Source organism: Cydia fagiglandana, chromosome 7 (assembly GCF_963556715.1).
Source record: "Cydia fagiglandana chromosome 7, ilCydFagi1.1, whole genome shotgun sequence".
Classification (NCBI taxonomy): Eukaryota; Metazoa; Arthropoda; class Insecta; order Lepidoptera; family Tortricidae; genus Cydia; species Cydia fagiglandana.
In genome coordinates this window covers 3,997,533-4,020,168 of record NC_085938.1, presented here as the reverse complement: position 1 = coordinate 4,020,168, position 22,636 = coordinate 3,997,533, and the positions used below count along the sequence as shown (strand labels likewise).

Genomic DNA, 22,636 nt, shown 5'->3' with positions numbered 1-22,636 from the left:
TAAAACCCAAATAATTGAATATTTTTATACATCATTTTGATTCTTTTGCAAATGGCTCTTAAACGGCTGAATATTTTGATACAGACTGTATAAATGAAATATAGCATATTTAACTGGCTTTCGTTCAATACCCCACCAAATTATGTGCTATGCATAGTTTGGGTACAATATGCAATATTCGCAACGAAACGGGAGTCATTTTGATGACGTCATTCCGCTGAAGTAGATGGCCGGCGCCGCTGTCTCCCGGCAGTTTTGGAGACCCAATGCCATGCCCAACAACATACTAAAAGTTGGTAGCGGTTTCCGGCTCTGAACTATATTCCCATAAGGCATATGACTATACAGCGCTCCCAGCATTTGAAGAATTTATACTTAAATAAAATTTCGCCGCTGCCCTACCTAAAGAAAGTTCTAGTACTTTTCCATCACACACAGATCGATAGCCCCTCAACTGTGGGAGCGCCTTTCAGGCGGTCATAAAATTGGCGGTTTATCTGTGGCTCAACCTGCCAGGTTCGCATAATTCGCGCCTAAACTTAAGGTAAAATATCAGTGAAACATATGTTTAACTCGCTCTGACATATTTAATCGTGGAGTGAATGAAGCAAGACAGCTACCAAGCGAACATTTGAATGTTCAACGGTTGAAAAAGTGAAACTTTAAAGAAACTTTTTACTTTTTAAGAAACTTTCGTCAGTCAAAAACAGCCACTGTGACGAGTAGGATGTTACGTGTTTTTATAGTAAAATTGTGGATTTTTATGGTGAAACCGTTAAAAAGCTGAGGAAATGTCAGTAAACTTTTGTTAATATTATGTTTGGGTGTATTTTTAGAATAATATTAAGTGCTAAAGGTGTGAAGAAATGACATGCCAAGTCATAGCCGAAATTTTCTTACTCGGTTTCTTATTATTTGTATAAGTTTTACTATGTCTCAAAACAATCATAATATGTCGTAGTTCATATAGATTATATTAAATACAATGAAATTAGTTTAAAATCTGTTTAAAGTGAATAATAGCTATCAAACTAAATAACGGTCGGCACATAACCTCTCGGGCTGTCGCAACAGACTGGACGAGCACCTGCCAGGCTGTCGCCACAGACGGCGCTGTCATGTTACTAACGCACGTTTGCATAGCATGGACATTCCACTTACTAACTAATTCTACGATACTTCTCTTTCCACATAGGCTATAATAACACAGCTCAGCGCAACTGTAATGAGTGAGAGCAAGGGCTGGACATTTAATTTGTAAGATTATAGTTTGGTCCATGAAGTCTTTATACTGAGATTGACGAGTATAAAAAAATTAATATAAATTAATTATGCAAGGCTTTTAATATGGGTACTAGGCGACAGTGATGATGATGATGATGATGATAATAATAATGATGGTGGTGGGGTTTGCTACTAAGATTTTAGGTGTTACTCTTCACACATTCTGAAATATCCCTTTATTGCTCTTACGGTCTAGGTATGTCCATATTAATCAAACCATATAGATGTGATTTGGTCTATATTTGTCTTGTTTTCAGATCAAGTTTTTAGATGTTTTTTGTTTAATAAGAACAAGTGCGATTATTTATTATTAAATATTGTTTCATTAATACCCTGAGAAACGGAATTTCTTTGGATTAAGGCTGCTGGTTGCTGTGATTTTTCAACATTTTGTGGGCTATCAATGGTGCATGAATAAATAAAAGCATTTTTTAAACATTTCTTACCATATAACTACTGCACCTGCATTACTATTACTTTGGCCACAGATAGTTTACAACTTAAATTTCTTATTTATGTATAAAATTATTACATAGGGTGTGGTAGGACTCCACAATGCATGTAATTAGAAACTTATTTACGTGCGCCATTTCTAGGGCAGAAATAATTTCAATAAAGTTTTCAAATGGTATATATCATGTATTTAATTGATAAGCCTGACATTTTATGTTTTTTTGATGTGTATGATTACATTATGTACATAATTAGAGTAACAGATACACCTAAAAACTGTTTATTTTTTTATTACAATAGAATATGAAAGATACATTTCGGTACCTATAATTTGAATTCGACTGTACAGTTATTTTATGTTAGTTTATGGTCGTAATTTTATGTTGCAGTTAGATAATTAAATAAAGGGCAGAAAAAATACAAACTATAGACTGTATCATTGTAAAAAACGGAATAAATCGCAATTTTCCACTTGCACGTGGACCTAGAAACCCTGTCTGTGGAGCAGACCCCTTAGGCTGCCACAGATGAGGGGGAGCGGCCAAATTCATCTCCCACAGCTGAGGGGATAGCATGAAGTGCCACACTAAATGGTCTCATCTCAGCATGACGCTGGCGACTTCCAGCGGTCAATCAGACCACCATCAGGTGAAGCAAAGGTAACAACAATAAAATTAAACCATATTGCATAGATTTAAAATTGTAGAGGTCCATGTGTCCACAGCTGTCCACTAAGGTTGTCGATGTAAGGTCAGGCGGACGGTCAGACATTATTTTGCTCGGGGCAACCGTATGAGGAATGTCCTTTGATTTAGTTTTTTTGATTTAGTCTTTAAGTATCTCTAACTGTTTATTTTCCCTACAAGTGTTTTTCTTGTCCCGTAGTTTCTCTTACTCGACGTAAACTTATTTATTTTATTTCTTCACTCATAAAGTACAGAATCCCTGCCCTACGATCTCGCAAGTCGACTAATTCACTCCGGCCCACACCTCCAGAATTAACATATAAATTGTTTGTTGAATCCGGTTTAAATTATTTCGCCAACTTCTCAAATTTACATGGTAATTGCTAAAACTCAAGATTTGTTGTTGGATCCCTGATTGTGGATATCTTTGGGGGTTGAGATAGATATTTGGAAGGCAGATTACGGGGAGCGTGGCTAGCATGCTCAAAAAAATTAGGCAACAGTAGGTATATTAAGTATGCGGAAGCAGGGGGTTATTCAATATTCACCCTGAGGCCCAAAGGTACCATTGCCCGAGGCCAAGGGTGGCGCAAAGCTATAAGGCTTGCTACACGGTCGCCGACAAGCCGTCTAACCGTCTGACCTTGGTCTGTCCTTGGTCAGTTTTGGTCAAATTTTGTTGGTAACAACTGTCTACACGGTCCGGGACCGGCCAAGGCCACGCGGTCTGGGGGCTTGTCAGCGACCGTGTAGCAAGGGCTTATATCTCGCGGTCAATTTGGGATGGCATGACAAATACCCACCAGGTGGAAGAGAACCAAAAGAGAACGCACAAATATGGAGAGGGCGAGACCATTATGTTGTGTTTGAAAGTGATTGGCAGAAGATTGACAAGAAATAATGGAAGTTCGAGAAATTTTGGTCATCAATATCATGTTTTTTCAACCCATAGCCAAACTCTTCCGCCTCCGTTGCCGGACTCCAGACCGTCAATATCTCCAGCATCAAAGGTACTTCGTAGAGAGGTGAAACACATGTCGCACTTTTGGTGAAGGTGGCGGTTAGGGAGTGCTTCCGGTACTGGTTTTCTATACGAATACAGTACAGGAACCGGGAATTCCCGGTTCTCGCCATACAAACTCAGTACAGGGTGCATTCCCTAGTGAAGGTGCATATAATACCTATACGAGCGGCCAAGGTGCTCAAATACGTAAGTACCTATGTATAACTGATTAGGTAGCACTAATTGATCAGTACTAAGTATGTATAATCGTGAATATAATTATGTATAATAAATATTATTGTTTTATTTTTTTGATTAGGTACTCATCATGCTAGCCTCGTTCGAATACACCGGTTTAGCGCCAGATTTGCATGTCTTGCTTTAATTTCTACGTAAGTTCGCTCCCGTAATTGCTTATGGAGAGGCTAAGGTGTCTGTTATAACCAAATATTCTGTACAATATGGTAATTCCGGTCGGGAAAGGGAATCTAAGTACCTTGGACATAATATTTGACGCCTTTCAGGAAGAATTGGACCGAATTAATAACTACCCAAGAAGCTTACGAGTAGCTTTGGGATATAGTTAAACATAACCTTTAGGAATAATAGCTTTTTCTCCAATATGCTCGGAAATGTACACCTTACTGTAGCAAAAATAGTACGGGAAGTTCTTCGTTAATGTCAAACTCTAACTAAAAAACATCAAACTATCGCTGTCCTGTTCTAGCGGACGGGAAGTAAAAAAACACTACAGTAATAACTTATTACTGTAGTGTTTTTTACTTTTTAATAATAAAAAACGCAAACAGCCAATTATTATTGCCGCGAGCCGCTTCTACACGACCCGATCAGCTATCATTTCACGTGTATGATCGTGCGAATACTGCTTAATAAAATCAAAGATTATTTTTATATTTTTTTTAAATCTCATCCGTGTTCATAAAGCTTACATAGTTTGTCAAAGGACTTTCTCATTTCAAACATAGACAAAGAGAATCATACTATCTTTGTCTTACACTAGTACTAGCACCCAAAAGAAAAGGATGGGTGTAGTTTTCCTGGTTCTTACTGACTGAAAAGTTGGTTTGACAAACTATATTGCGCAATTATATTGAATGAACGAATATTGAATGGTACTGAATGGCAGAATAAGTTTGTGCCTTTAACTTTTAAAAATTAATTAAAGAGGGAAATTGTTTTTGACATTTTGGATGTGAAGGTTTGATTTGAGTGATGCTTGATGCTTAAATAATAATTATTTTAGCTTATTTCCTCGCATGTTTGGAGAAAAGCACTATATATGCCTCGGCAGGAATAGCAATTCGTGGATTCGTCTTCTTTGTCGGACTCCGCTTCGCGTCGTCCGACAAAATCGAAACTCATCCACGAATTGCCCTTTCCCGGCCTCTGCAATAATGTACTATTACCATTAGGCTTTAGGCTCTACCTTGTTCTGCCGAGTAGCTAAAATTATTACTTATTAGAGTTAGATCAAGACAAGTCTGCAACGATTTTGATAGCACACGCAGTGCAAGTGTTATATATAACGTCACAATTTCTGTCCAGAGTGGAGTCGTGACTGTAGTGAGGGCTGCGTTCCCGAGGGTAGGTAGATGTGGATGTGGAAACGTAAAATTGCCTACCGTTTGCATACCATCAAAAGCCTTGAAATTACCTTTTTGAGGGTCAACTCAATCGTAAACATTAGCAGTAAAGATGCTGCTTTTAAAATTCGAGTTCTACGAAAATAAGCAATATAAAAGCTCCTACTAGGCCATAATAAATATTTTTTTTCCTTACTGTACCCAGTTAGTTACTAAATCACCTTTATTAAATTACGCTTCATTCGAACACTCACACAGTGTAAAGCAAATTAAATTTGGAAGTCGCCCGGACAACTGACGAAGGTCGAGAATTTCTTTTAAAAAAATGTTGCCCCGGATTCTTGCGTGTTGGCCACTGAGATTGTAGCAGAGACGAATAAATAATAAAGATTAAGTACAAGATCAAACTATATTTTTAGTGGGTCACTCACTCTCATATCTCTCTACAATAATATGTGACGATCTACTGAAAAAGGTACCTTATGGCGGCTGGCGCTTACGTCGCGTAGCGCCGCAATAATATTGGAGCGGCGTTAATAATAGCGTAAGCGCAAACTGCCATAAGGCACCTTGAGTGTTCCATGACTTTGATTTTTTTTAATGTTCTTTTACATGTACACCCGCGACAAACAACTCAACAAAAGTCGAAAGTTTGTACGACACTGAGCTTAGTTTAGTGTCAAGAATAGCAGTTTTTACGACTTACTCGTCTCTATAGTTCGTTTTTTTTAGCATTAGAAAGAACTCCGCAGAAGCAAGCGTGCAGTTTTTATCAGGCTTGTTAATTGTTACTAATTATTGAATTATCTAATGTAGCATGGTCAATACATATAATTTACTTCAAATTGTTACCGCTAAAAGTGCCAGATTTAGAACCACAAGCGAACTTCTGCGAAGTTCTTTCTAATGCTAAAAAAAACGGACTATAGCTGTGGTAAAACGGTCACTGCAGATACAGCTTGAGTTAAACATCGTTTAATGTTCCTACCTACTGCTGCCGGAATGTTTGGAGTCGTATAAAAGTTAAGAACTTTTTGGGGTTTTGAGCATTGCTTGGAAAAAGGTGCATAGACCAAGAAAAGTCTGCGGCGATTTTGATAGCCCACGCAGTGTAAGTGTTATTTATCTATCTATATATATAAATGCAAGTGTCCTGACTGACTGACTGACTGATTCATCAACGCAGAGCCGAAACTACAAAAGCCAGAAAGTTGAAATTTGCACACCAGATTGCATTTATAAAGTGTACAAGAGATAAGAAGCGATTTTGAGAAATTCAACCCCTAAGGGGGTTAAAAAGGGGATGAAAGTGTGTATGGGGTTAAAGTTTTCTTTTAAGCTAGGAATTTGAAACTTCGTAAAAAGATATATTATTAAAATACAAGAAAACTAATTTCAGCGTTTTTGAAAATTCATCCCCTAAGGTGGTGAAAAAGGGGTTGAAAGTTTGTATGGATATCAAAAAAAAATTCAAGTGGTGGACTTGAATCTTTGTATTCAGGGATATTATTAGAAGACAGGAAAAGTAATTTCAGCGTTTTGTAAAATTCATCCCCTAACAGGGTTAAAAAGGGGTTGAAAATTTTAATCCATTACAAATGCTTTGAAACTTCGTAGAAAGGCATAATAGCCGATTACAAAAAAAGTCATTGCAACATTTTTTGGAAATTCAACCCCTAAGGGGGTTAAAAAGGGGATGAAAGTTCGTCTTCGGGTGCAAATTTTATTTTAAGCTAGGAACTTGAAACTTTGTAAAAAAGTATCAAATTCAAATACAAGAAAAGTAATTTCAGCGTTTTAGAAAATTCATCCCCCAAGGTGGTGAAAAAGGGGTTGAAAGTTTGTATGGATATCAAAAAATTTTTCGAGCGCGGGACTTGAATCTTTGTATTTGGAGATATTATTAGAAGAAAATAAAAGTAATTTCAGCGTTTTGTAAAATTCATCCCCTAACAGGGTTAAAAAGGGGATGAACATTTGTATGGGGTTAAAGTTTTCTTTTGAGCTACGAATTTGAAACTTCGTTAAAAGATATATTATTAAAATACAAGAAAACTGATATCAGCGTTTTTGAAAATTCAACCCCTAAGGTGGTGAAAAAGGGGTTGGAAGTCTGTATGGATATCAAACATTTTTTCGAGTGTGGGACTTGAATCTTTGTATTTAGGGATATTATTAGAAGACAGGAAAAGTAATTTCAGCGTTTTGTAAAATTCATCCCCTAACAGGGTTAAAAAGGGGTTGAAAGTTTGAATCCATTACAAATGGTTTTGAAACTTCTTATAAAGGCATAATAGCCGATTAAAAAGAAAATTGACTGCAACGTTTTTGGAATTTCAACCCCTAAGGGAGTTAAAAAGGGGATGGAAGTTCGTCTGCGGGTGCAAATTTTATTTGAAGCTAGGAACTTGAAACTTTGTAAAAAGGTATTATATTAAAATACAAGAAAACTAATTTCAGCGTTTTTGAAAATTCATCCCTATGGTGGTGAAAACGGGGTTGAAAGTTTGTATGGATATCATGCATTTTTTCGAGCGCGGGATTTGAATCTTTGTATTTGGGGATATTATTAGAAGACAATAAAAGTGATTTAAGCGATTTGTAAAATTCATCCCCTAACAGGGTTAAAATAGGGTTCAAAGTTTGAATGCTTTGAAACTTCTTAGAAAGACATAATAGCCGATTACAAAAAAAAGTAATTGCAACGTTTTTGGAAATTCAATCCCTGAGGGGGCTAAAAAGGGAATGAAAATTCGTCTTGGGGTGTAAATTTAATTTTAAGCTAGGATCTTTAACTTTTTGGAAAAAAAGGTAATAAATTAAAAAACATGAAAACTTATTCAAGCATTTTTGAAAGTCATCCCCCAAGGTGGTGAGAAAGGGGTTGAACTTGAATCTTTGTATAAGGGCATAGGTACCTATTATGAGAATACAAGAAAAGTAATTTCAGCAACCAACATCAAAATCCACTTGACTTAAAACTTCATACAACTTGCTAAAAAAGAAAAGTACTTAATTTCAACATTGCTTGGATATGAAAATTAGAGGTACTAAAGAAGTAAAATGTTGAAGATAAGATTCCACGCGGACGAAGTCGCGGGCAACAGCTAGTACGTCATAATTTCATAGACGTTTGTCGTTTAAAATAACATTTTTCGAATCGGGCAGTAGTGCCCCTGTGGTCTGTTTGCTGAATAAATGTTTGACGATTGATGTTTGATAAGATAATTTTTCGTCGGAAAAACCGTCCACAGCGATTCTCGATTTATAAGTGTTTTTTAATCGGAAATGTCGAATTGCAGTTTTATTTCTGTGCTAAAACCAGCGTCACACCTACAATATAACACGAAAAGTAGGTAGGTAGCTTAACTAAGTTAGTTAAGAGTTAACATGAAAAAGTTGAATAAAACCGGATTTCGACCAATACGTCCTGAAAACCGAGTTTCCGAGGATTTCTTAACTTTTTGGAAAATTTCTGTAACTTGCATATTTTTATGCAATCCTAAATAATGTACATACATTTTATAAGTAAACGTTTAAACGCTAAATATGAAAACAAAACTTAAATATTAAAATAATTAATTAGATTAGAAAGTAACCTAGCCTCCTTCAACCCAGTATTCTATTATCACAGTAATTGTATTAAATTCAAAGAAATCTAAGTAAAAATATACCATTTTCTATTAGAATAGAAAAAGAGCTGCATTATTGTTTCATTTTTTTAAATTAAAATTTTTAAATGTAGCAAACGGATATGTCTCTATTTCTTACACTTGGTTAAAATGTCGTCTATTGTAACTGGATATAAAGATTACTGATCTTTCTAGAAGGGTAAGAAAATTATAGTAATTAATTATTCAAGTACAAATCCAATCAGCGAAGTATTGCACTGTTATTACACGTAACACAAATCACATGCCTGAAATATTCACCATCAAACATGCATGGGTTCTGCAAGTCACTGCTATAATTCTCACGCCAATTTTCAATATATTTGATCGGACAGTTCATTTATTCGATAGGTTCAGACAGCATTAGACATCTTTGGAAGCCATCCAACGTTCAAAGATGTCGATAGAAGGATATAAACGAATTAGAAATAAAAAAATATCGCGTTATTCACTACAATACATGCTAAAGTGTCTTGAAGACCCTGAACACCCTTCGGCGGGTCCATATCTCAGCTTTATGAACCTCACGGGAAACTGGCACCCGAACATGGAATTAAAATCCACCCGTTTTAAACAGATGGTATATTACATACTTATGACCTTTTTCTTCAGTCAGTATTTAAAATGTTTGATCGGGTTAGATCTCAGTGCTCTTCTTTTCATTATACAAACCGCTCCTTTTCACATGGGCACACCTAAGACCATCTTTTTCCGGAAGGACTATCATCTCTGGGAGAAATTGATCGACTACATGTCACGCACAGAGCTGCGACAGCTCTCTGATGAAGATGAAGAAGTGATCGACGTTATGGACGAGTATATTAGGAAGAGTAGGAGAGTAATTTACCCATTTTGGTTTATGGCTATCTGTTGCAACATAAGTTTATTCACTGACCCGTACCAGAAAAATCAAATTGTGGAGAATGGAACGGATATTTACGTACCGCTTTTCCAATTTTACGTTCCTTTCAACCAGGATGTTCCGCCAGGATACTATTATTCCATGGTTATTCAGACAATTCTAGGTAATATAATGAGTTCTTACATCATCTCTTGGGACTCGTTGGTAATATCTACGTTCATATTTTTCGCCGGTCAGCTCAAGATTTCTCGCGTCTATTGTACCAAAGTTATAGACCCTGAGAGCAAAGAACGAAGTCACGAGAATATTATAAAATGTCACCGTTTCCACACGTCTCTAAAAGAGTAAGATATAATTTTATTAAGTATAGCTGTGTCTTGTACGAGATATTTTTGAAATACCACTGAACACTTGCTTGCCTTTTTTTGCTCTTTCTGTGCTGTCGTATATACTAGGTCATCATATCCAATAGCAAAAGCCAATAGCATGGCAAAAGTATCTTTTAGCCATGATAATATTGCTATCGCCGCTACAGTAAATAACTTCTGTAAGAAGAATTACAAAATCCATTATTTTATCTTGTCTCCGTTGCATTTATTTGCAGGCACCAGAAATTATTCGAAAAATTGATATCATCCGTGATGTTCATATACCTTATTGTGATATCTATAAACTTAGGATCCTGCATCATACAAATCTCAAATGTAAGTATAGTAGCTGTACCTACCTGTAGCTAACTACCTATAATCTTAATCGTCTATCGCGCACACATCTTGTGTCTTCACAAAGGCTTCGCAAAATAAAATGCGCTCGCTAATTCACATTGTCTTTCGCTATAGGTAAAAAAGGGTTGGATAGTTTGATTCGACACAAATCTCGATGTCCAAGAAAGCGATTGGCTTTAGAAAATTTAAGTAATTAATTTAAAAAAAAATTGGTCTTCAGGTCGTCAGGCACCAAAAATTAAGAAAAAGAAACTTCTACCATACTCGGTTCTGTTGGGAAGTCGGTTTTATTCTATTAGTTAAAGATCTTGTTTTTCAGGTTATTACTGTCTATGATAATGTACTTACACTAGATTAAGTAAATATTATTGTATATTTTGTATTAAATAAATAACTTGAAAAAAAATGAAATAAGTAATTAATAGTTAAAATTTGTCATTTCAGGCGTCAGGCGATTTACCAGCGATGATGGCAGCCATGCTATTCGTATTTGGCATTTTAGTTCAACTTTTAATATTCTATTGGTTCAGCAATGAAGTTACAGTAGAGGTTAGTAATAAATAAATAATAAATGGTGTTAGTAAATTGTACATTATGATACAAGCGTGCTACGTTGGTCATTACACACAAGGCGATATTGAATATTGTGCTTGTTTTCAACTCGCGCGCAATAAGAAAGCCGATACTTACGTGTAAATTACCAATGCACACGTGTTTCGTGTTTTTCAACATACTTACAAGAAAAAAAAAACAACGGGTTGCACTCCGGCCGGGAGTGCCGACAGAAGTGAAAACTCAATGACTATTAACTAGTCCAAAATGTCTGCAGCACTAATATTTATCCATCCTCATTTCTATTGAAAAACTTTAGTTCCGAAATTGCTGGCCAGTGAGCTTAAATTTGTAGCGTCACTAGTTTAAAATTCGAATAAAAATTGTAAAGTTACCTTGCAGACCTCACATCTAAATATATTTTGGTCATGATATTTTGAGTTTTATTCACCAGTAAGTACTAGAGTAAAATTTTATTTAATAACATTTTTACAACTTTATAACAAAACACTAAAACTTATAAATAAAAAAGTTCTAGAGTTCACTTTTACTAGCGATTTCATCAAGATGTGCTTTATTTAATTATATTTGAGTGATATAAAGTTAGAATGTAACTGTGAGATCCTCGTATTTCAGTCCGTACAAGATTAGAACATTGAAGATTGAACATCAAGTCCAGTTTTAAATAATTGACCTGATTATGATACATTATGACTAAAGATCTTTGGTGAATAACATTGTCCGTGACACATGACGTCAGCGTTACGTTACGTTACGTTACGTTACGTTACGCTGAATCGAGTTTATCATTTTTACCCCACCTCAAAAAGTGCTCAGCGCCGCTAAAGAAGTTTTCACTTCAAAAATATAATTGAACTAATGTTAATACTCCCGATAACTCATGGCATTTACAAAGGATTAAATAACAAAGAATACATCTCGACGATCAAAAAAGGGACACAGGGAAATGAACAGAATGCAAAGTTGCAAAAAACCATCGCCCGTTATTTACCTATGATCCTTTCATAGGTCCTGAAAATACGACTGTTTGCATTGCAGAGCTATGGGGACAAATAAAACTTTAAAAAATCCATTAATCGTTTTTTTTTTATCCTTATTGATTGCAGAGTTTATCAGTTAGCTCCGGTATATTTGAAAGCAAATGGATAACCATGGATGCGAAAATCCAGAAGGAAGTTGCTTTGCTGCAACACACCACGTCCAAACGGCTTTTTTTCAAAGCCGGGCCATGTAATGAAATGTCTCTCGACACCTTTGTTGCAGTAAGTAATGAATCCTGTATTCCTGTGTAAAACCCTTAAAATATACCGGGAAGTATCTATTTCAGTTGAAACTGTAGTCATCCAGTCCTATTGTTTGATAACGAAAATATTATTTAGCATTTGTTGATAGCAAACCATATTGTGATTTCTCTTCCAAGCTAAATGTAAAGTTATAAACCATTTATAATTTATTGTTTCAGATACTAAAAACCAGCTACAGTTTCTTTACTCTACTGAAAGAAACAAAGTAGGAGCCTAAGCTAAATCAACGTTCTACACAATCCACACAAAATTATATACATAGAATACATAGTGATGTGATGATGTTACTGACCACCTCTTTGATCACCATTAGAAAACTAAATAGCATGTTATAATTATTTCGTTAAGAAGCAGCTTAGTAGGTTTCCGCCTGTACACCCAGCTGGCAAAAGGGTAATGGCCACTTTGTGAATTAATTCTATTCATGTGTCCAAGCAATTTTGCAGTTCACTGTACCAAGAAAGTTGTCTAGCAAATCACATATTAACAATACTGACACATTAGGAAAAACATGAACAACACAAAAAGTGAACCAATTTGAGCAAACATAAAGCTTGTATCGAATAACAATAAAATTGTCTAATTGTAATTTGGTAAGAGAGGTACTTAAGTCCCTATTTTGGTAACGTCCCTCAGTTCAGTCCGGGCATTCCCAGAGGGAACTAATGGCCAAAGTTGATAATGAAAGAATAATAAAATTTACCTCTGAAAAGTCTTACTAGGCATTTAAAATTCAAAACATATTTATGAAATTAGGATTAGTCTTTCATAATGGATTAGGAGGGATTTAATAATGAAATTATTAACGACGAATTGATAGAATTAATTTTGATCAATAAAGGTTCGCTCCTCGCTGTTGTTTACTTAATAATTTTAGTACCTTTTTTCCTAATCCATCAGCAATTTAGGAATATTTTTTTATAGAATAGCTACACAACGCTCCCGGCTTTTGAAGAACTTATAAAAAAATTCGCCACAGCCAGCCTTAGACCTACCATAAATTATTCAAAGCCTTGAAACGGATTGAAATATCGAGCTGTATTCAATTTTAAGACGTTATAGAGTGACCTTTTATAAATACAAATTTTACCAATAAACGTCCCAGTCTCATTGTAGTTTTGTATTCATCGAAATATAATTAGAAAGTTCTAGGATTATTCCACCAGTACAGATCACAATGAAAATTCAATAGATTCCTTTTCAAATTTGAATTACCCAAAATAATCCACTACTGATTCTAAAGATCAACATGATCAATGCAATGTTTAATTAAGAGAAACCGAATCTCTAGCTAAAATTAAACGCTGTAACTAAAGCTAAAATTTACAGCGTTTTAGGTTTGTATAAAAATATTACATACCTTAATGAGCCTCAGGAATCTCGGAATCCTGTACATTATACACGGTACACTTAGCCGGTTTTTGAAGAACCCCATAGGTACCACACGGCCACATCCCCTACTAACTGAATGTATGAAGCTGAATAAAGTCAGGCGTTGGGAATATTGTGTACGATCTTTGGACATATAATCCGAGACTATATACAAAACCTGCGCCATAGGCAATAATTATAATCATCTGAATTGTGTGGGATGTGCTGCGCCAAAGGCTCTTGAGAAAATCTACCTTACTTGCAATCAGAAACGTCGTGCAAAATTGAGTTTATTCGATGTGATATTATTTTAAGTATATATAGATGTTTCAGCAAGGTCACGTTCGTAAGACGCCACGCATGCCCAAATCCAAATCTACCGGATTACTGCAAGTACCTATATGTCCAATGGATAGTCTTAAGAGCCCTGCTCCGTCTAAGCTTTCAAACTATTTGCGCAGGCTTAACATATAAAGTGTAAGTGTTTAGTGTGTATCCACCTAATACAATCGCTATCAATACATCGGGGCAGCTAAGCTCATAAATATATGAACACACCTCTACTGCTTGGAGATCCCCAAGTCCTTTAAAAAGAACTTTGGAGATCGCAGAGTTCTTTATAAAGAAAATGTAAATTAACCCACAAAAACCGAACGTACTTTTTACAGAAAGTAATATTAGACGCTTACTATATGTGACGTTATCTATGAAAAGGGACCTTATTGTCGCTTACGCCATTATTAACGATGCTCCGATATAAATACAATGCCGCGCGACGCTGTGCAGCGTAAGCGCCATCGACAATAAGGTCCCTTTTCATTATAATGCCCCATATAAAGTTACTAACAGAACTATATTCGCGTGATAAGGAGGACCAATACTTAGATGCTTGTAATTTCAAATAAACCAACGTCTTTATTTTATAAGAAACACTTAGGTAAGTACGACTTATTGATTTGTCGGACAATTGTAGAATTAGGTAGTTAGGTACCTACATAAGTCATAACGTATATTAATCATATTTATGTATTTATTAGTATATATATTAGTATATGTACCTACTAATATAAATAGGTTTATATACTTAGATATTATTCAAGTTGACTGACTAAGAAACCTGTGAAAATGATGCAAAAATATATAGTTAAAACTGCATTGTTTATAAAATTAAATTATCTGCATTAGGGGACAAGACAATTTGCACGTGGGAAGAAGGGAGAGATTTGATTAAGAAGCTCAAAATAACTGCGTGTAGTTCCGGACTTGCGTTCCGGACCTTAGTTCCGGGCCCAGAGCTCATCTCCTGTACGCGTTACTACGGTAACGCGCACTAACAACTTTTAAGTGTTAACAGTTAAAACATTAATAAAAACTTTTTACAAAAAAAAGAAAACCGACTTCAAAAAGGATGAAATAAAATATTATCCTTTTTTTTAAGTTTATGCGTTACCAACTGATACGTTTGAAGTTGGTGTCAAACAAAAAAAGAATTACTCAAGTCGGACTACGGATGTCGGAGTAATCGGTGAACGTACCCACATAGAAAAAAAAATAGCCACAACCGAATACAGAATCTCCTCTTCTATCTAACTAATCTAAATTGAAAGAGGTTAAAAAATTGAATAAATCCGGATATCGACCAATATATTATGTATGGATATCGATCAAAATGTAGGGACTTACATACCAAAGCCTGAGAGGATGAGGAGCGCAAAAACCGAGTTTCCGATGACTTTCTCAACTTTTTGGGCACTTTCTGTTAGAGTCTGTGCGTCAGACTCTATTTGCATATATTTATGCAATCCAAAACAATTTATTACATTTTATAGTCCACAAATCACAAACATTTTAACAAACCAACGTTCAACGTTCCATATATATTCACACCTAATACACTGACAACAAGGTTGTGTACATATATTTTTGGGACGTTGGCTTATAAAGATGCTTGTGAACTCTATCGTACCAACGTGGTTGTGACGTAGGTAAATTGTAGAGCTAAAATCCTCCTTCAACCCAGTGTCCTACTCATAGTAATTATTAAATTAAATAAAACCCTAATAATTTTCTATTGCTTCCTTTCTCCAAGGTGCTTTCCTTCATTTTCTTAAGTCTGCCTCAACGTATCGGGTACCAACGTTACGGGGTCCAATTTGAGATATGCTGGCAACCCTAGTGTGTATATGGCATATCCAAGATGGAAATCGTGCATTGACAAACGCCAAGATGCTACGAAAAGTCACACCAAATTATTTCCATAGATTATTTAAGTTTCGATTGGCGTTTTCTATCTATGTCATCTTGGCTAGGCTCCCAGGTACCTTACCCATCTGAGTCTTTACTTATTAACACTAAATAATAATATTAAACTACTTTTAAAAAACTATTTACAGCCGGTCCAACAAGTTTTTCAGTAGAAAAGTCGCGAATTCAAATTTTCTAAGGGACACACCGCGTGTACGTTTTTAGGGTTCCGTACCCAAAGGGTAAAACGGGACCCTATTACTAAGACTTCGCTGTCCGTCCGTCCGTCCGTCCGTCCGTCTGTCACCAGGCTGTATCTCACGAACCGTGATAGCTAGACAGTTGAAATTTTCACAGATGATGTATTTCTGTTGCCGCTATAACAACAAATACTAAAAACAGAATAAAATAATGATTTAAATGGGGCTCCCATACAACAAACGTGATTTTTGACCAAAGTTAAGCAACGTCGGGAGTGGTCAGTACTTGGATGGTTGACCGTTTTTTTTTTGCTTTTTTTTGTTTTTTTTGCATTATGGTACGGAACCCTTCGTGCGCGAGTCCGACTCGAAAATTTTGAAAGGCTTTATTTCGGAAAATATTAGATGTACAGAGACAATTCTAGTGTCTTATTGTAGCAAATTTAATCTTCTTTAAAAGCGCCCTGGGAAGTTACTATCAAAAACTAGTACTTTAGGGTTATAATCGCCCAAATCTAAAAAAAATTGCGGTTTATTCGATTTTTGACAAAGTTGCGTTCGGCGCTCGAGGTCACAAACTTGGATTATTCATTGGGCCAACATCATAAACAAGCCTGCAAAAAATCAGAACTACCGGATTTGACGCAAACGCAAAATGTATAATTTTACTGTATTAAAACACCATTTCGAGAACACGTAGTACCACACAGCGGCAGCGTATCACGAAGGTACCTATAACATTAAAATGCATTGTCTTTGGCCCAAACTCGGAGTTGCCTCAACGGCTGTCAAAAACTTTCGGCATATTAATTCTGAACGATAAACTTCCAGCTCGGGTTGTTATTATTAAAGTTGTGGAAGCTGTATTATTGCTGCACTTTTTAGCCGACTACGACAAAGGCGTAAGAAATAGTAGATACGATACAAGTGCGAAAAGTAGGAAATTCGCAACGAGGGGCGATACAAATAACATTTTAAATCGACACGACTTGCGAATTACCTACTCGCTATGTACGTACTGTAAATTCATTATTATTATAGATTTTTTTCATTGATATTTATTTTTTGTATCTTTATAACACGATCATCTCAATAATAATATACCTAAGAGGGCCCATGCAAATATCACAAGTATTTTAAGTCAAAAATTGCTGGACTGAATTTCGCACTATAACGAGGAGCTTCAACAAATCAACAGGAGCCACACGCATTGGTGGACCGACTGGTACTTACTTACTTACTGCTTACTGCTAGCCTTTCTCCGCAGACGTTTAGTCTGGTCTGTCTGCCCTTGGCATAGGCTTAACCCTATATATATCAACCCTTACAATGACAACTGCTCAAAAGTATTTGACTCGATTACCGATTTAAATTATGGCAACTCCCAACACGGCTCAGAGCATTAAAACAAAAAAAACAACACTTTGCAACACCGTCTCCCCTTCAAAACGACAAATCCCGAGCATTTACGTTCGAATGTGTTTACAACATAGACAGGCCCACTAGAGGGAGCATGTACTTACACACACAACATACAGCTACAAAAGTACATACCCACTTCATGAATGAAATTCTGTAATAAAAGTGGCTAAGGTAAACGTACTGGTGCTCGACGCGGTCCCAGTATATGTCATCTTGAAACTTAAGTCATTATCAATAGAGGTCTATTGGGCATTAGCATCTGGAGCACTAGTACGTTTACCTTATATATTTTTTGACAGAACTAAGTGTGGCAGAGTTATTATAAACGTCATTATTTTATACATATTTGATTTGAATTTTGTGTTCGCTAAATTCCATACGGAGTTAGCTTGGTAAGGATTTTTTTTTAATCGAGACTCCTTTTTGAAAGTTACATATTATTTCAAAATCATTCTTCATTAGTCCTTTAACATAAATAAATAAATAAAGGTCTTTGGGATCCCGAATCGTATCGCTTATGCGTGTCTAGGATAGGCATACCTAAAGTAACTAAATACGAGTATAAACTGTTGTTGAGCAAACGGCTTAAATTAACGGATCGTTTTTATTTTAAATAATCAAATTTAAAAGACGTAAAGTGTCCGGGAGCCGGTTTCTGCCACTTCAAGGGTTATAAACTGTTGTTGAGCAAACTGTTGAAACGGCTCGCTGCTGCGTAGTAAAATTTAGCAGCTTTGTCTGCATAGAACTGGAGTTCGAATCCGCAACCGGATTGAACGTCGCACGCTCCTACCACTTACTAGGCCACCCATCAGCGCTAAAGAGAACGAAATCTAGGGGAGGTAATCTATATGCGAATGTGTTTACAAAAACCGCCTCGGGGAATAATACGTTGGGTCCGCTTGCTTCAGCCCTTATTTACATAAATGTGACGTTCCGTACAAAAAGGGCCCAGCGGCGTCTGGGGGCTTCCCTTTTCGCGTAAAGACCAATCGCCTGTAGGTCTCTTTGTTACATAGTAAAAGACACATTTATCTTTAGTAGTTTTCAAACTTTTGAAGTCTTTAAATAATTTACATATGGTGATGGAGCTACTTTAACGCCCTAGGGCGGGATTAAGGACAATACGTGCCTCTGTCAAATTTTTAAGGGCCATATGTACTGTAAAACGTTGTACAATACACATGCGAAAAGGTAATTCACAACTCGTGTCGATTTAAGACACTCCGTTCGATCGTGCTTCAATTTATCTTCACTCGTTGCGAAAATCCTACTTTTAGCACTTGTATCGTAGGCAATGTACTAAAACATGATTTGTGGCTTACCGGCTATCACTTCATCAGTGTCGAAATGGTAGTCCTCCTGCAAGTAATTGTACCTATAACCGGAAATATCCCCTCTTCCCTACAGCTACAAAAAGTTAGACGCTAGGCCCAAAGGTGCATGTTAAATTAAATTAAAAATTAAATTAATTAATCATTTATTTCAGACCATATTAACAATTTAACAATCCATAAAATCTGTTTATCTTAAGCTACGTACCTAATAATGTAATAACTAGAGTTAGTATTAACATAAACACTATATAATTAACCTACAATAAAGAGGAAACTGCAGAACATACAGGTCGCCCAGTCAGAATGCCGGGCAGCCATGCAGGTGCCAGGTGCCTCCATATTCGATAGTTGTCTCTATCGGATAATACTTTCAGAAAGCTGTTGGGACTGCTTCTCACTAGCTTGTACGCCTAAATTATTGCCTAGCATTGACGACACTTGATGTCGACGTCACTAGCTCGTAAGTCGCTGCACGTTCGACAGCGACACCGCAATCGAAAAACCATCTCACAGGTGTGTCGCGGCCGACAGGTAGTAGGCCACAGATGTGAGAAATTGAGAATATAAGAGATACGGTTTTTAATTCGCAACTTTGACCCTCTTTTTTGCATTTTTTCATATCTAGAATCAGGGACGATTGAGCGTCAAGTAGGCTTGAACCTTGGCTATTATTTGCGCTTTAAAGAGCTCTTTTTGTACTAGACATGAGTGGACATTTTTTTAAATAACTTGCTTATGGTGTTTTTTGACCTCGAAAAGGCGTACGGATCGTACAATCGAGTACCCCGAGAGGTATTGTGGTGGGCTCTGAAAGAGAAAGGTGTGTCAGGGATGTATGTGGAATAAATCCTATCTATGTACCTACAACAGATGTTGTACACATGTCCGATCAGCTGCTGGCACCACCGAGAGGTGTCACGGTAGGCTTGCACCAGGGATCAGCCCTAAGTCCATACCTCTTCCTACTGATTATATCGACACTGTCGTATAGTTCACTCGGGAAAAGTGTGGCGAAAGCGCCAAATCTCTCCGTTGTGAAATCTACCAGTCAGGTATCCCATTACTACTGGAGTCGGGGGCTATCGTGTACCAAATTGAAATCTCGCTGCAGCCTTTATTAAGCCATCGCGACGATCCTGTCGACTTGAGCGGTGCCAGGGTTGACAACAGTGCCAATTCAATCGATGATGAAAAATTAATTTTCAAGACCGAAGTGATCCCATAGTTAAGTGCTCCGTGTACAAAGTTTGGCACGGGAGCACTGGAAGTGAAAAAAGCAGGTAAAAATCTCAGACTAAATTTGTAAGTTATATAAATAACAATAGTTATATAGGTATATTATGTGATGGTAACTACTGTAACTAGGTAACTACTGATGCATGATGGTCATATGTACCTATATACAACTTTCAATACCGTCTCTATACCTTTCGTGTAGGTAGAGCATCATCATCATCATCGTCGATGGTCCGAGAGACCTTCCGAGGCGGAAAGTAAAATATCAACAAGAAAATTCGTTTTTTGCCATCTAATTATAAATAAGTACCATGTTTGGAAACGAAATGGAATATAATTTTACTTACCTACTTAATTAAGCTGGCTTAGAGACCCCGAAGAGGTTAATGCAACATTAACAAAAGAAGAACTTTTATTAGACTTTCTTCTCGTAAATAAGAGGCAGCCCTAACCCCGTGTACCGAAACTCGTTACCCTAGTACTGTGACGAGTCTAAAGTTGCTAACACACTATCGCACCGCACCAAGGTCATTGTGGGACGCACCCATAAGTAAAAGGGAGAAAGCGATATCTCTTTCTCCCTCTTACTTATGGGTGCGTCCCACAATGACCTTGGTGCGGTGCGATAGTGTGTTAGCAACTTAAGGATCCGCGCCGACCCGACACCTGTCCAATTTGCGTCATACACCAGGCATTAGCTGAATATGACGACGTCACACGACGTACATGCAAATTTGATAGCAGGGGCCTATTAGCCTATTACACTCGATGTTTCAATAATATAAAAATAAGTAAAAGCAAAGCGGTAAAAATTTTACAGGTACCTATCAGTTAATATCAATTATACTCCAAAATTTCTCTTAGGGCGCGCCCCCGCGGCCTGACTAGTGACTGACTACGCGGATGTAGTGGATGTACCTAGGATCCTACATCCGATATCGGACCGGAAAATGTGAAAACGCTCTAATCTAATCCGGGGGTGGGTTTAAAATTGAATTTACCATAGTTACCAGTACATTAGACACTGGGTTAAGCGCAATAAGTGGCGCTTAGAGACCAAACTAACTCTGCAGCGATTTTGATAGGGCCCGGCCACATGTCAGCGGTGCGTCACCGCCGCCCCCGCGCGGCGCGGCACCGCAGAAATCTGCGTTGCCGCAAACCGCTCTGCGGCAACGCACGCCGCACCGCAAAATTTAGCGGTGCCGCCCGGCGGCGCCGCAAGGCGGTGCGCGGCGACGCGCGCGGTGCCGCAAAACGGTGCGCGGCGCCGCGCGTGGTGCCGCCGAGCGGCGTGCGCGCCGCCTTGCATAGTAAAGAATAAAATTCGACTACCAGACATGGATCCCTTCACACGTGTTCTGCTTATTTAAGTTATTTTACAACTGTTACTTGGTATTTCGAAAATTGTGCAATTTAATAGTATTAGAGACAAGGATATTGGATAAACATATTGTAATTAAATAGATATTTATTTATTTTATTTTATTTGTTAGGAAAACTTACAGCTACAATAACAAGTTAGGTGATAGCAGCATAGAAACAGTGATTTTGGCACAAAATACAAAACAAGGCCGGCCCTGACGGGGAAATATTTCGTACAATGTGATTAATTTCTCATTTAATTTGTGTCATCTACTGGCCACATGTATAAAATTAAATCACCAATTTAAAATTTATGGCGACAACTGAGCTCTTGAAATAAACAACTTGCCCCTAAATTGCATAGAGTCGGACCAAGAAAAATCTACAGCGGATTTGATAACCCACGCAGTGCACGTGTTATTTTAAACGTCAAAATTTTATGAAAATGCATGGGCTGTCAAATCCACTGCAGACTTTTCTTGGTCCGACTCTAGGATAGATTTGTCAGTTTCGCATCCGCACCTCCTGATTTGATCGGTAACGTCCCATCACAATCTTACAATTGAATCCACCACTTTTCTCGTCACATTCATATAAATCGAAATCGGTTGTGACCCCTTTATAATTATGACTTGGGTAGTCATTGCAATAACTTACCTACTTATCGATATCATTTATCGACATATATCCATGACTATTTTTTCTTTGCTAGAGTCTGGCTACTGAAATTTTACCTAAAGATTTGGCGGGAAATTCAAAAAATCTTGGACTGGTCACACTTTGTGTAGTAGGAATTATAGTTTTGATACTAGACAATATTTTTGATAATTATGTGCAAAAGTAAGGTACCTAAGGAAATAAGTTAAATAAACGTTTACGTGCACTCAAAGTCAGCTCACATTATTTCTACCACTATTTAAAGTACAGTCAACGACAAACACATATGTTTACTTTAAAATATGAAGATTTTATAGATATTTTTCAGAACTTTTAGTTTATCCGTTTCTTTATTCACTTGTCCTATTTATGAGATTCAGGCATTAATAAATTCACGTAATTAATCAAAGTAATAGGCAAATGTTCGAACTAGTACTTAAAGTATCAAACTATTTATAGAGCACCAACCTCCTAATTTGTTTACGTTTGGTTAGGAGTTGTAAACATTGCAGTTTTTCATCATACAACGCTACACGTCGACTTCGCACATTGTCGTAATTATTTACGAGCTTAAATAATAGTTGCCGCACCACACTCAGTATAGAAATTATTAATTTTATTTAAAATAAACCCCTTATA

At 36.9% G+C, this 22,636-nt stretch overlaps 1 protein-coding gene across 1 annotated transcript; it reads left to right on the top strand.

Moving 5' to 3' along the window:
* Positions 1–8,895: 8,895 nt before the first annotated feature.
* Positions 8,896–13,017, top strand: LOC134665716 (odorant receptor 49b-like). The gene is made up of 5 exons (XM_063522684.1): positions 8,896–9,907; positions 10,168–10,267; positions 10,733–10,837; positions 11,968–12,123; positions 12,324–13,017. Exons 1-5 carry the CDS (start codon positions 9,099–9,101, stop codon positions 12,372–12,374), a joined length of 1,221 nt encoding a protein of 406 aa, XP_063378754.1. The 5' UTR covers positions 8,896–9,098; the 3' UTR covers positions 12,375–13,017.
* The last annotated feature ends 9,619 nt before the right edge of the window (positions 13,018–22,636 follow it).